Source organism: Aspergillus tanneri, assembly GCF_003426965.1.
Source record: "Aspergillus tanneri strain NIH1004 chromosome Unknown AapTan_3_pilon_pilon_pilon, whole genome shotgun sequence".
NCBI classification, from domain to species: domain Eukaryota; kingdom Fungi; phylum Ascomycota; class Eurotiomycetes; order Eurotiales; family Aspergillaceae; genus Aspergillus; species Aspergillus tanneri.
Window position 1 is genome coordinate 2540067 of NW_022984630.1, and position 15165 is coordinate 2555231.

The 15165-nt window shown below is 49.9% G+C and overlaps 1 protein-coding gene across 1 annotated transcript; it reads right to left on the minus strand.

Annotated features, from left to right (window-relative positions):
* Nucleotides 1–408: 408 nt before the first annotated feature.
* On the minus strand, nt 409–14701 carry tom1 (E3 ubiquitin-protein ligase TOM1; the record flags this gene model as incomplete). Its single annotated transcript, XM_033569308.1, has 12 exons — nt 409–835; nt 903–1367; nt 1461–1493; nt 2181–2265; nt 2323–2667; nt 2732–4521; nt 4572–6579; nt 6634–6714; nt 6771–10613; nt 10684–11936; nt 12038–14565; nt 14654–14701. 12 exons carry the CDS (start codon nt 14699–14701, stop codon nt 409–411), a joined length of 12906 nt encoding a protein of 4301 aa, XP_033428114.1.
* Between the last annotated feature and the right edge of the window lie 464 nt (nt 14702–15165).

The following is a 15165-nucleotide window of genomic DNA, read 5'->3' on the forward strand; positions in this document are numbered from 1 at the left end:
TTAAAAAGCGCATCTTTGAAATACGGGAATATATATGTACAAGTAAGCGAGTTCAGCTTGGTTGATAAAAGGCGCAGTAGCAAACTTTCTTTTGTTTTCCAGTCGTCCTTTACCACTCCTGTAATTCGTGAACGCATCATGACATTGCGGGTGTATCATAATAAAAAAAAGTCGGTGAGATGGATTCTCACCATCTACACCGGACCGCCAGGAAACAACCAAGTGACCCAATTGTCAATAGTCTATAAAGATTCATAGCTCTCAAAGCCCAAAACAGGTAAGTATCGCATGCAGGACTAGCTAGCAAGCAATGGAAGTAAGAGGAAACAGCTCCTTTTACTCCACTATAGAGTCCTTCACAAACTTCCCAAACCAGACCACCCCAGCTTGTCATTTCAAGCCATTTATTTATGCCACTGTGTGAGAAAACAGGAAGCTCACAGACTCGCCGTTGTGTGTACGCCTGCAGGCCTCGGCCAGTGTGGGGCTGACATCAATGGTATCAATCTTGTCGCATGCTTCTTTCTTATCCGCATGGGGGACAGTGTTGGTGACAACCACACGTTTGAGGCAGCTGTTGTTGATATTCTCAATCGCCTTACCCGAGAGGATGCCGTGTACAACAATAGCGTTAACTTCCTTAGCCCCGTGCTCCATCACGGTATCAGCGGCCTTGGCAAGAGTTCCGCATGTATCAGCCATATCATCGACAATGATAGCAATCTTATCTTTAACGTTTCCAACAAGAACCATTCGCGAAACTTCATTGGGACGAGGTCGCTCCTTGTGGATCAAAGCAAATTGGAGGTCCAGTCGATCGGCGATACTCGTGGCGCTAATAACAACATCAACCAGTCAATGACGGACTCAAAAAGGGCCAGTACGTAGGTATCGCTTCTTACCGCTTTGCACCACCAGCATCAGGACTCACGATGACGCAGTTGTTCACGTCGAGATGCTCTCGGATCCACTTCAGCATACTTGGCTCAGCATACAAGTTATCGACTGGAACGTTGAAGAAGCCCTGGATTTGACTGGCGTGAAGATCCATGGTGATGACGTGGTTGCATCCCGCAGTCTGAAGCATGTTCGCCATAAGCTTTGCGGTAATCGGCGCACGGCTTTTATCCTTCTTGTCCTGGCGCGCATAAGGAAAGTTGGGAATTACGGCAGTGATGCGTCTCGCAGAGGCGGTCTTGCAAGCATTGATCATGATAAGCAGCTCCATCAGCCCGTCGTTGATGTCGTTCGGTCGTGTGGACTGAAGGATGAAGACGTCTTCATCTCGCACACTTTCACCGATTGTAACACTGGTTTCCTGATTTGAATACTGGAGGACCATGATCTTGGTCAGCTCAATGCCGAGTCTGTCAATCTCGCCCAAATAAGGAGCAGTTAGTTAGCCCAGTGATGAAGACATAGCACGGCAGCCGCCTCATAGACAGCATGAAGTGTCATACCGATCGGCTACGAGGTTTGCAAGTTCAGGGTGACTGTTACCAGTCAAGAGCTTGATCGAGTTGGTCGCCATTATGGAATAACAGGGTTCAACGAAGGGAGCAAGGCAATCAATAAGAGGAACCCAAGCAAGAAGTATGGGTTGAGAAATGGATGAGGTGGCTATTATTCGGATGAATGGAAAGAGCTCATACCCGAGAGAGAAAGGAATCGCCTTTGAAGACTGCACAATGCCCCGTGAGACTTTTTTTCCGGCAGAAAAATGTTGCGTCCCAAGACTGGCGCTTACCGCCTGCCATGTGACGGCTAGTCATTGAGAAAACAGAGAGCCCCAATTGCATTGATTAATTAATTGCTCTAGAACTACCCTAAGTACATGAATACATGGCTGCAAGGGAAACAAAAAAACACAATGAACAGAAGTAAATGGTTTTTTTTTTTTCACTGGGTTGTTATAGTAAAAGAATGGGCTGCTCTACCACCATCGTCCCGGCTGACCTGCACTTCAACCGGTTCTTCGGCCACAGCCAACGCTTCTTCTACTGTCCCCCAGCAACAAATCAGCCCAAATGGTACAACTAGTCGAAAAGCACAAGTCAAACGCCGTAAAATGCACCTGCACTAGAGCTAATGGAAGTGGAAAGGAGAAAAACAGGTAGACTCGTGAAGCCATCAGGCGCACAAATCAACAGAATCGAACAGCGCTACCAATTTATGCAAACCCGAAATATTCGCTACCGGCCGTCATTGCAGTATATAGACGCTGCCTCAAAGTCTCGTAGCTCTCGTATTCTGGAAGATCGAGCTCTGTCATGCCCAGTTAGTACTCTCCGACATCAACTCTGGGGATGAGACAAGACTTACGGTTGAAGCACGTGTGCGAGCTTGGGAGGCGATCCTTGTTGCCGTAGTCGCGATGGATGTTGAACCGACTGACACCATTCATACCTTCCAGTTCCTTGAAGCCGTTCAGCGGCACCTTGCTCGTTCCAGTAACGAACTGGAGTAGCTTGGCACGTTCTTCTTTGTCGAATGAACGGACGGCACGCCAGAACCACTGGATCTGGGGAGAAGAGGCAGAATAGTTATGGTACTCAGTATTTACCTTCCAGTCATCTACATCAATCTCGGGAAGACCAGAAATCAGCAGCTCAAGCTCTTGTTCATTGAAAATAGAGATCAAATCAGGTGGAATGATTTCGTGGAACCCTACAAGGGGGTGTTAGCGGTATATTCCTTTAACCATTTGCAAGAACAAGATGGAAACCCATACCTTTGAGAAAATTGTCAAGCTGCTCTTTAACGGATCCGATCAAGCGGTAATCAACAACACGCTGCACATACTCCTCCTTATTCTCTTGAGTGACTGGAATGTTGCTTCCATTGTCTATAAGGTCGATGACCTGTTTTTCTCCAAAGTCATCGGTCTCAACAGCGAAGGTCTCGGTGATGATGTCAGTGATGTCGTTTTCAAGCATCCAAAGGAGAGACTTGTAGTAGTCGAGATCGAGCGTCTCCATATCCTTGATAGATACGGACCGACTGAGGATGCACTTGTACACTGCACGGCTAAAGTGGCAATCAAGAACCCGCCCCTCGTACAGGGCTTTGCCAATTATCCGACCAATAAATTTGAAGAACATCAGATGCTCCGAGTTGACGCCACTCAGACGATTGGGGTGGAAAGTCGTTCGATCCGCGGCAACTGGGATGAACAAGGCATAGTTAGGGTTGAACATGCCGCGTGCAAGCACTTGGAACCACTCTCTCGTCACACCTCCTGCATCAACACCCTCTTCTCCATGGAAGCGCACATTCAGTTTGCCATACTTCAGCTCATCTGCCGTCTTGAAATATAGAGATTTGAACGAGTCGAGGAAAACTTGGTCTCTCCTGACAGAAAGCTGGAGAGGAGGGTGAGGATGACGAGGCTCGGCACCACGAGAGTGGATTCGGCGAGTGAAGTAATTCCGCTTGTTATCGAATTCCAGGACCTTGGGATTTTTCACGAGCAAAGAGAAAGTACCACTCATCAAGCGGGGGTTCTGCCGGACAAGTTCATTCAGAATCTTGCGGTGCTCCTCCGTGAACTTGAAGAAGAGACTCTCCATATTCAGTCCCGCTTCGACCGAGGAGCTTGACACAGACAACTCCCGGCTGTTTCGAGAAAGGGTAGTGTCCTTCAAAGAAGTGTTCTTGCACACAACCATCAGGGCCTCGATAAGCGGCAGGAGAATTGTGGCCACGTTCAGCATATTTTCTTTCTGTCGAATAAGGGTCAAGCATTCGCCTAGCCTCGTCCACAAAGGTCCGAACGTAGAACTCTCGTACAAAGTTTGCAAGACATCCTCCTTGGACGTGTTTTCAGGTTCATTTCCTTTAACCTTATCTGCGCGGTTTGGATCAAAGAGGTAGTCAAGAGCAGTAAGGACACGCAACAGCTTCGCTTGGTCCGAGCTTGCTGGAGAGAACTTGGCTAGGGCCAAGCCTTGCATATCAGTGCCGGTTTGGGCCTGGTTGATGTGCGCTAATAACTCGTCCAGGTCAGTCAGAATTGTGGTACTCAGGGTTTGAGCCTGGCTGACGAGCTCATTTCCAATCACATCTCTTGCTCCAGGTACAGCAGAAAGGTTATTGATGGTTGACAGCGTATCCCTGAATGTCTTTCCGTTACATTCACGGGCGGCTAGGATATGGACTACCAGTTGTAGGTTGTGGTCAGGGACAACAGGGGGCTCGATGATTCTCTTCTTAGGCTTTTCCTCCTCTGTCGATCCCTTGGCTGTCTCGGTCTTAGACGTTTCTGCTGGTTTGTTCTCCTGAACCTGGGCCGGTTCTGTCACACCCTGCGCTTCAGTACCTTCCCCAGAGGGCATTGGAGCATCTGTCATGGTAGCATCCGTGGCGGAGCCAGTGACCTCTGCTGTTTGAGGCTGTGGTTGTTGTTCCTGATCTCCTGACTGCCCTTGGCTCTCCACCCGTTCTGGTTTCTTGCCCTTTTCTTCTTCCTCTTGCTTTTCTTTCTCACGACGAAGAAGTAACGTAAGTGGCTGCGTTATACTGCTAAGGAGACTAGATAGTTGTTCCATGCAGTTAGGGCTTTCATAATCAACTTTCGATCGAGAAGATTAAGCAGCGCGTTGAGAGCAAATTTGTTCGCCTTGTTTTCCTTGCTCTTGCCCTTGCGGAACGCCTTCAGTTTGAGTGTAGATGAAGGGTCATGCTCTGTCAAGAAAAACCACGCAATATGTGGGTTATACTGAGACAAGAAAGAAAGAGTTCCCAGGCATTGCTGCACCACCATGATCGGCGTTACTTCGCTGCTCACGCTCGAGGAAGATTGGAAGGCAAGGCTGCGCTTTACGGACTGGGGTGTCTTCAACACAGGGGGTTTACACGCAGCACGCAGCGAAAGCTGAGCAAAACTGCGTTCGATCGCAGAGACATCCGAGCTGCCGTCCTGCAGAACGGAAAGAAGAAGGCTAATCACTTCAACCCTATTCTGTCGATTTTCACAGACATTATGGAGGATGTCATTCAGCTGGTGGCGCGCATTACCCTGCAAAGGCATGAACATCAAACGGAGTAGAGTAGCAACACCAGCCTTGTCCAACATTTGAACAATTTGACGCCGCTGCTGCTTCTTCGGCTCTTTGTCATCCGCTGGCTCGTTTCTGTGGCGATGTTCGGCTCTCGAGATATCACCAAATTGGGTAAGCCGCCTTCCAGGAAGAGCGCGTGCTTCGGAAACAAATTCGGGCCCCAAGGTTGCCAGAATTTCCTCCGGCTGGTCGGCGAGGACGGCCTGGCGTAGAGATGGGTCAAGAGTAGCCAAGAAGCTAGCAGCGTCCATATCTTCAGCGTGAGCTGGAGCACCGCTAGTTGCTGCTTGTCTGCGGGCACTCTCACGCTCTCGGCGGCGACGATCGGCCGCCTCTTGTTGCAGCAATTCTTCACGTATCTCTGGGGGCAAGGCTTCTAAGAACTCCTGGTTGATTTCGCTAGGCTCCTCACCGGCTGCAGTGGCCTGAGAACGCTGCTCCGCGAGTTGTTGCATGATGACCTCTTCTCTCAACTCTTCAGGTAGGGCCTCTAGGTACTCGGGGTCAATTTCCATTCCAGTGATGTCAAGTTGGCGGCCTCGGATAGTTGTGTGCACTCGGGGACGGGGTTCTGAAGGACCCGTATCAGCCTGGTCTGATGTAGTAACAGCTTCACCAGTGGTGTCTGTTTGTTGCACATCGTCCATAGGTTCGGAAACCGGCCCTGAAGCTTGCCGTTCTGCTTCTTGTTGCTCCAGTTCTTGCTGTCGCCTGGCACTTTCTTCTTCCTCTTTCCGCTTCCGCTCTTTCTCCTCTTCTTCTCGGGCGGCGCGTTCCTGACGTTCTCGCTCGGCTCGTTCTTCCTCTCGTCGCCTAAGTTCCGCTTCCATTTGCTTTTCCCGTTCTTTCTCTTCCTCGATGGCGGGAGGAACGAGAATTTTCAGAAGGGAGTTGACTACACGCTGCGTTTTCTCGACGTATGTACCGCTGAACAAAATACGAGCCTCCTCTTGCCAGCGGTTCCTGGTTGGTGCAAGAGCGAAGCTTACAGCTTGAGACGGGTCGTCCCGGGCTCGAGATGGAGGAGCTTGTTGTCTGCCAAGCCCGAACATATCTTGAATACGATTGGGCAAGAGGGCTCGCCTGTCAACGTGAACGTGTATTCCGTCTGGGCGAGTAATAACTCCGAACCCTGGAGCATTTTGTCCACCGATGGCCTGCATAATGGCATTCATAAAACTGACAGGACTATCCATGGGAAGCAAGCGGCCAGTAGACACGGGTTCCATACCGTGGACCCAGTCCGTGAAAGCTTCGTTACCAGGTCCACGAGGTTGGCCTGTCTCAGGTCCGCGGTCAGTTCGAACAAGGAGGGGATTTGTTCCGTCATCGGATCCCCGCGCAGGAATCTGCGTACGGTGAAACCGGTATGGTTGGATTGGAACGACCCCATGTCGACTGGGCATAATCCCCGTAACTGCGGCCCATGCCGGCTGAGGCCCACGGAAGCGATGGTGATGTCCACGGGGCAATGGAGGCTCTTCACTATCCCATCCCCATGGTTCAATGAGATCTTCATCTGTTAAAATCCAGTTAGCCTATAGTTATACTTGGGGAAAATCATAGGAATTACCATCATCGAAGCCTTGGTACGATCCTTGGTCGTCGTCAGCATCGTCAAGATCCTCCTCAAGCTCATCGATTTCATCATCTTCTATACCACGTTAGTAACCTCAGACGTCTCAGGGGGACGGGGATAGGAAGTCTGACCATCATCCTCATTCAAATCATCGTCAGCGATGTCATCGTGAATATCCCCAAGGCTATCGGCTTGCAAATCCTCGACACCTCCAGCGGCCTCGTTAAGAACGCGGAACAAATCGTCAAAACGCCGCCGCCCATCATCGTGCTGATCAGCTTGTCGGATATCGGCAAGTTCGCTCTCAAACTGGTCCATAATCTCAGCTTCCTCCTCATCTTCTGACATTTCCTCGCTTTCCCATTCATCATCATCTCCGCCTTCCAAACTTTCGTTGTCCCGGTCACCAGTGATCTCGCCGGCGAAAATTTCATCATCGTCCATGTCAGACCCATCATCGTCCTCCTCCTCCTCATCATCTTCATCATCTTCGTCGTCATCGATTACAACTTCGATATCCATACCAGAATCGCCGGGAAGGCCTTCAATGGGACCGACACCTTCGATTTCGTCTTCTTCATCACTGACGACCTCGCCATCATCCTCGGGAAGATCTTCATCATAATCCATTTCTTCTTCATATTCATCATCATACATCTCATCATCTTCTTCTTCCTCCGATTCCTCGGAGCTTGTCTCCTCTTCATGACGAGGTTCCAACATACCCAGTGTAGAGTGCCGGAACAGGTCAGGGGTTTCTTCGCGTTCATCATCCATATCGGAAACCGAAGTAGCTGACGAGATCTCATCTTCTTCCGTCTCTCCGAGGGTGGAGAGATCGGATGTCTCACTCAATATGACAGCAGTTTGCGTAAGCTTGTTAAGCGGGCGTAGAATGTACTTGATGACACGCTTAGAGGCTGGGAAATTAAGATCAACTTCAGCAACTGAGGCCGTGAGCGCAGCGATGAAATTTTTTTCGAACATTGTTTTCGCGAGCTGTCTTGTGGAGGCAGGGAAATTAGTATCCCCCGAAACGAAAGCATAGCCGCTAAGCATCTTATCAAACAGATCAGCCAAAGACATCAGCCTAGAATACTTTGCATCTAAAGGTTCGTTGGACGCATTCGCCTCTTTATAGGCTCGAAGCGCGTGTTCCAAGACAAACTTTCGTACAAAGGCAAGCTCTGGCTCGTCTTCTTCATTCGTATTCTGATCTCGACGTCTTCCAGTGCCACCAAACTCGCCAGTCTTGGTGCACAAGGCAACAAGTACTCGCATGGTCCAAGAAGAAGTGTTGCTCCGCTTCTTAAAAGCAACAGACTCCTCATGTTCCATGGTGCCGATAGGAACGAGGGCATTCAGAAGATAATTCAGGATACCCGAGCGTGGCTTGGACGGGGTGGCTGCAAGAGGATCTGCTTTGCGAGAGAAGTTGATGAATTCGACCTTAGTTCGATTGTACGACGAAAGGAGTTCTGTCAGACATTGCAACAGGAAGCATCGGTATATGTAGATTGGATGATCATCAGCTTTGAATACCGGCTTTTCTGGCTTTTTGGAGTTGCGTATAGCCTGCAAGTCGGTAGTAGAAACAGACGGAGAGGGCTCTTCAGTTGACATTTCCACATCGGTCTGGATCTCTGATTGTTCTTGAGCAGAGGAATCTGCAGACTCGGTAGATGGTTCCTTGTCATCGACATCCTTGTAAGATAAAAGCTCAGAAAGTAGATAATGAATGACGCCGTCCGGGTTTTCCACAACAGGTGTTTTCAGCTCTGTGCCTTTGCCCTTATCTTGTTCCTCCGAGGGCGCGGCGCCCGATGCGTTCTCATCGCTACGACTTGAGCTCTGTGCACCATTTTCAGTCGACGAGGAGTTAGAAGTGCCACTATTCTTGTCTGACTTCAGAGTAAGAACCTGAGGGCGTTGCCGACTATCATATCGTTGCAACTTCAGCTTTTCGTTCGATACTTCCACAAACAGCTCCGGTGACCTAAGGACGAGATGATACATTTGTCGGACGTAACCGGTAGTATCAATCTGGCGAGACGATTTAGACTCAAAGTTGGCGACAATCTCACTTCTCATTATTTGCCGAATAGTGTCTTCATCTTCAATTATATGTCTTAATATCAACATGAAAGCACTCTGGAGTTTTTCATTTGTCGAGCTCGAAAGTTGCTTAACCATAACGAAAAGGCGCTGCAAGCTTCGCTTCTCACCTAAGCGGACAGCAATGCTGCGATGCCGAGTAAGGATTACAAGAATTCGAGACACGGAGAGGGCTAGAGTATCATCCTTTCCGATCCTCGGAAGAATTTCAACGAGTGCCTCGAACAACTGCGTTTTCTGGTCTATAGACACAAGTGGCTCTGCCAGGTGAGCTGGGAAATCGTCTTGGGCATCTGCGCTATTGCTATCAGGCAAACTCCACTGGATCTGAGTAGGCTGTGCGTCATCAGAAAGCAATTTCTCTAGTACGAGAAGCACGTGCCCAATCCACGGGAACGACTCATCGGAACCTTCAGGCGACAATTTGATAAATCCAAGGAAAGTGGTGAAGCACTCTTTGAGTTCTCCCAACGTGGCATTGTACATGTCTCTGTCTTGGACTACTAGCGCCAGGAGATGGGCATAGGCTGCAACCTTTTTACCAGCCGCTTGGAAGTTGTCCATCTGCAAGGAAACAAGAGATTGAACAAGAATCTCACCAACATCCTTCCGGAATGTTTCCGGGTCGCGGTGCTTCTTGGTAGCAGAAGAAATCAGGTCGGCCAATTCAAAGGACACGTCATGGTGCTCATTCAACACATCCAAGCAACGCTCGATCAGGTTCGAACGAACTTTCTCACGCTCCTTATCCAAATCTTCCACAGTGAGAACCTCACGACGTCGTACAGGTTGATCTGCACTATGCTCCGAGGACTGGTTGGCCGCACTGTTCGATGACTCAGAAGGATCTCCTCCGGCGGAGCCAGTATTACGAGTGTTGCTACTCGAAGGCTCATCTCGATCGATATCACCTGTACCATGTTCATCATTAAGGATGTGAGTCAAGGCTCGAGCTAAGAATTCAGTACCATGCCTAACTTCACTCTCCTCGGTTCCTCCTTGATTTTGATCTTGCCGGGATCCTTCGTCTGACCGGCCTGACGCTTGCGCCAAAAGCATAGCAAGAGCAGAACGTTCGAGGAGCCCGCTGTCGAAGGGTGGAGCATCTCCCACGGCTGCATCCTCGGCAGGCTCTCCGCCTGACGTCGTACTAGAACGAGCAGACTCAACGTCGTTGGGTGGAGGCGCCATTCTTGGAGGAGGTAACAGCCAGCTTTGTGCCTTGCAGTATTCCTCAGCAGCGAGGGCAACGTTATTGCAGCGGTACATCGCTTCCTTCACCAGGTCTGAGTCGAACCCTTTATCTTGTAAGGAAGTGGCACGATCCCGGTTGAGTACAAATGCTCTCTTCGCTACTTCTGTCAAAGGCGGGGGAGTGTCGGAGCGTCGAGCAGCCCCCGTCTCATATTCACCATCAAGTGATGAACGCAGGATGTCGACTAGACACTTGATCACAGAGCTCGACGACTGGGTCCCAAAATCGGAATTCCACATGTCCCTGGCCATTGGAAGTATCTCCATTCGTAGGTCAACCAGGAACTGCCCTGGTTGGAAATAATCGGGCCTATCCCGATCCCGGTCACTACTAGTCATGGCTTGTGTCTGACTAGAATCGATGATGTTCTTCCCGGATGCTAGCTCGGAGAAGAAGCCAAGGATAATCTTGACACCCCCATAAGCCGAGGTAAGCCGGGCTGAGACGTCATTCTCAGATTCGGGAACAGACTTCGAAGGGGTCAGGGCCTTAACCTCCCGCATGAAAGTGTCACATACGTCTTTCAATAACTTCAGCCCTCCGCACCTCTTGAACGCAAAGAGAACCAGAGTGAGGTAGTGCGAATGAGGGCGGTCCGCCGTGGCTGCGACAAAGTCAGTCTCTTAGATACAGTTGTTTATTAGCGTAGGCAAGAGGTGAACATGGACACGAACCTTCAAAGAGCAAATGCGTGAACGAGGACAATATGACAATGAGGTATGCGAATCGAAGTTTAGGGCTATCACTCGAGTTTGGAGGGGAGAGTTTCAACTGCTCGATCACAGCCAGTGCAACGGCCTCGGCAACCATGGTAGCATTTTGCCTTTGGTAGAAATCAATCCTCCTTTTTCCAATTAGACCGAGCCCCAGATTATGGAAAAAGCCTGTGATTGAGGAGGGCAAGGAACTCAGAAGATATCTAAGGGCTTGAACGTTCTTGAACGCCATGCCGCCTTCCAGAATTTCGGCAGCACTCTCCTTTGGCTCTTGACTAGGACCTAGCTGAGCAGCGTCATTGGTAGACGAACCTTCTTGAGAGCCACCTGCAGCCGCAGTGGAACCTCCATCCGGATTCGAAGGCCCCACGGTCTCATTGGATTTCTCAGCACTCAGCCCGCTTGATTGCGCTTTTGTTGCCTGATCCCAAGTGTCCGGTATGTTCTTCTCTAGCAGGATCTCCTCCCACACACACGCTGCATGTAGACCTCCCAATCTTCCAATCAGAGAGCAATAACGGTCGGCCAGATTGACCTGGGCGAATGCGGAAGCCTGCTGGCTGGGCCGGGTCTGATACAGAGGCATGGAATAGACCTCCCGAAGGAGGTCCGTTAGGATAAGAGCAGCCACCATATGCTTAGCAAAGTACGTCCCGTTACCTTTAACAAGGGTCCAGGATTCGCCGCATTTGGCCTCGGTTTCCTTCTCGGAAGACGGCTTAATCAACGGGGCGAAGAACCCTGAGTCTCGAGGCCCAGACAAGCGCCAGAAATCGGAGAGCAACTCGACAATCGAGTCGAGGCGATCCACTAGTCTAGGGACAACCAGATGAGGCTTCGTCTCTGCCAGCATGTGTACCAATACAGTGAGCTCCTGATTGGTATCAGTGTTGTGGAAATCAAACGGAAGGCTTTGCAGTGTCGCGAAATCTAGGATGAACTCCACGCCACCGGATTCAATGAAATGGGTGCAGTTAGCTTGGTTCTCAAAGAAAGCACCCAAAAACCTCAACACAGGATATAGGTAATCAGTTGCTGTTAGGCCACTAGGATCTTGATCCTTAGGTTCGATACGATGGTCAGATGGCAGAACCTGGCCTATGTTCCCCATAGTCAATTTGCTACCATCGGGTAGGTCACTCGAGTTTGGTTCTCTAACATCCAGCTCTGATGTTTCAATAGATTCACCGGTCATGCTGCCACCAATTCTCCTGAATAGATGATGAGAAGGTCCAGAAACTATTGGTTTCCCTTGAGAGTCCTCCGTCCACAGTTTGCCCCAATACCATCTGTCCAGGCTCTGCTTCTGCACAGAAGGCCCACGCGTGCAACCATCACAATGACTGCAGTCATGATTGACGATTTGAGTGCTGGATGGTGTCGTACTAGTTCATCAAATGTGGTGCCCAGTGAGCGGACCAGGTTAGGATCGTCTTTCAAGCATTTTACATGTTGGGGATTTTCAAAGATCTCAAAGAAACTCTCCAAGGCATGAGAGGATTGAAATAGTTCTAGTCCGGAGGAATTCAGACAGATAGCCCCGAAAGCAGATGGAACACATGACAAAGCCTCCGCAGCAGGCATGATGCCAGGAGCAAGCTTCGCATCCCCCGATCTTGCAAGTTCGAACTCTCGCGGTTTCTTATCCTGGCTTGCAGGAGCCCCATTCTCGGCAGCGGACGGCCCAGAGGGCTCTCCTTCAGCACCAATGCCTTCCGGATCAACTGGCGGTTTCTCTGCAGTCTTGAGCTCGCGAAATGTCACAGCCTCCAAGAAACTTTTGGTCAGGCCAGCCTCGGCAATGACTGCATAGCTGGTAGGTTCGTTATGAATAAAGCTGCTAAGAATATTGACCGCATTACTCCAAACGTGAGAACCGAATATCCGAGCATTTTCAAACACCAATCGCAGAGACGTCAGGAGCTGAGGTGAGTCAATTAGATTTCGAAGAACCCGATCGAAGCCTCCGCCATTATGTTGCATAATATAATTAACAAACCGGAACAGCCATCGAAGTGTCTGCTGCTGAAAGTACGGAATTTGATAATCGATTGACGGGGTCTTGTGCTGGGGCGGGATTCCGGCGCCCCGCGATACATTTTCAAACGACGTCTTGGTTTCAAAATCAATGAGATCCGAAATTGCGTCGAATCCCTTTGCATTTGTAAGGGTCCCAAGCGCATCACGAACCGTGTGAACAAAGGTGTCCAGGAATTCCATAACACGAGAGTAGACACGGCGCGCTTTCTCGGTCCGGAGATTTAGGATATCGACGAACATCGGAATCAAGCCCGCTGAAACAAGCGTCTCTGGGGTCCTAGAGCTTGAGCCAGGAAGTGTTCGTAGGAGGGAAAGCAAGGCATCCCGCCATTCGTCCTGGCTGCCATCATCTCCATCATTGTCTTCGGACCCTAACTCATTGACCGCTTTCCGGGTCAAGAACATAAGCACACCATGGTTTACATTGACGCTCAGCGCAGCACAAACATCGATCGCCCTTGCTTTGTGTTTCGCCAGGGCATCAAGTGCCTGGAGTGCGAGGGTCTGTAGAAACCGAGATACTCTGAGGTCGCCACTTGCACCGAGATGAACTAATTCACTCAGCTGATAGGCAATCTGGAGGCGTTTCGGTTGTTCCATATCATACTGAAGAACCTTTTGCTGGAAGAGAGATTCAGGGTAGACGTATGCTAAGTTGGTAATTGCAAGAATCCTGGTTGCGAGGATCTGTTCTCGAGTAGAGCTAGATGTTACCAATCCTCGAGCCGTCCGAATTCGGTAGAGAAGCTCGTATTGTGCATCTTCGGGGACCTCTTCCAAGTGCGACGTAAGAAGATCCTCAGACGACGTGGAAGAAATTTTCGAGTAGGAGATGTCAAGGGTCTTCCCACCCCGTGGCACGTCGTCAAACTTTCCAGAAGGAGTGTTGGCAACGAAGCCGGGAGAATCATCTATGATAGAAGACCTGCTAAGGCGAGGGGTGGGGTGGGTATTGCTCCTGCGCAGAGGCGTCGGTGTGCAAGGAGCTTGTGCTGGCGCTCCACCTTGTGCACTTTCCGACGTTACCTTCACTTGTTCGGAAGAGCCAGATGGATAGAAAAGCTGGTGAACATCGCCCCACTCCTCCCAACCATCACTCTCTCGGGCTACCGATACTAAATCATTCGCATCGTACCTAGTCTGCGGTCCCTTCTCCTTGCCTTTGATCCCTAACGCAGGAGATACACTTATCTTGCCGGAGGCGGGCACAGAAGGACGCGGGAACGGTGCGGCAACTTTCTGCAATTTCTCCAGATCGATGTTGAAGTGGGCTGCCAACAAACTCTGCTGAAGATGGGAGCCGCCACGTTGACGAAAGTGATACCTTTGTGCCAATGAAAGCGATAGACGAAGCGTAGACTGCAGAAGAGAAAGCGACGTGGTGTTCAAAAGCTCCCCTAGACGCTCACTGCTGCTATACAGGCTGCGATTACCACACTTCTCCAACAGAAGTCTAGAGAAGTCGATAACCGCTTCTAGGAGCTCTCTATCTCCATCTGGACCGTATGCAAGAGCGCTCAATCTAGAATCGACGTCCCCTGAGCCCACGTTATTATCGCTGCCGGTACAGGAATCAACAAGAACGTGTCTGCCAAACGGCATTGTTTGTGGACCATTGTTGAGGGCGTATTTATCAATAACCGACGCCAGAATTTCATCGAAGCGATTCAAAACATTAATCCAATGATATAAATCACCTCTAGGGAAAGGCCATAGACGAGGGAATGTCTTGAGGTGAGAAGGGAGCTCGGGGACTGGGATAGTCGTGGCGCGAGCTACGAATTCCGCCAAATAAGGGGACTATAAAGTAGAAAAAGGGAAAAAAAAAATTAGTTGATGTTCAGGTCGATGATGTTTGCACGGCATATGAAAGGATATGGAAACCCACGATTGTAGCCTCATGTTTCTGGCTTGCCACCTTCTTAATTCTCCCCATAATGACGCTCAAATAAAGATTAAATCATGAGGAGGTATGAGGGACAAAGAGTGTCTAGGAGAGTGCCTCCTAGAGAGGGTAGGCGGGGGTCGTGAAGACCGAGTTGCGGAGCAGGCCTTATGACGTTTTGGGGACCTCTCTTTCCTCAACGAAAAGCGAAATGAGTGGAAGTGAGAGGGGAAATGATTCTCTCGAAGCGCCCGTCGGCTCAGTCGATGAACGAGTGCGAAAGAAAATTCGATCCAAGGGTAAAACGTTGAAAGGAAAACTTTTTTTCCTCAGGATGGGGTTGGGAAACTGAGGCTTCACCTAAATACGGTACGTATCGCTAGGCGTCAAAAAGAACAGGGAAACGGTGCAGGTCGTCAACCCTGAAGCTTTGACATCCAAGTCGTATCAAAGAGAGGTGAAGAGAAGTAATTCAGGACTACTCGTAGACGGCGGGGAGATGAAGGGTGGGAAGA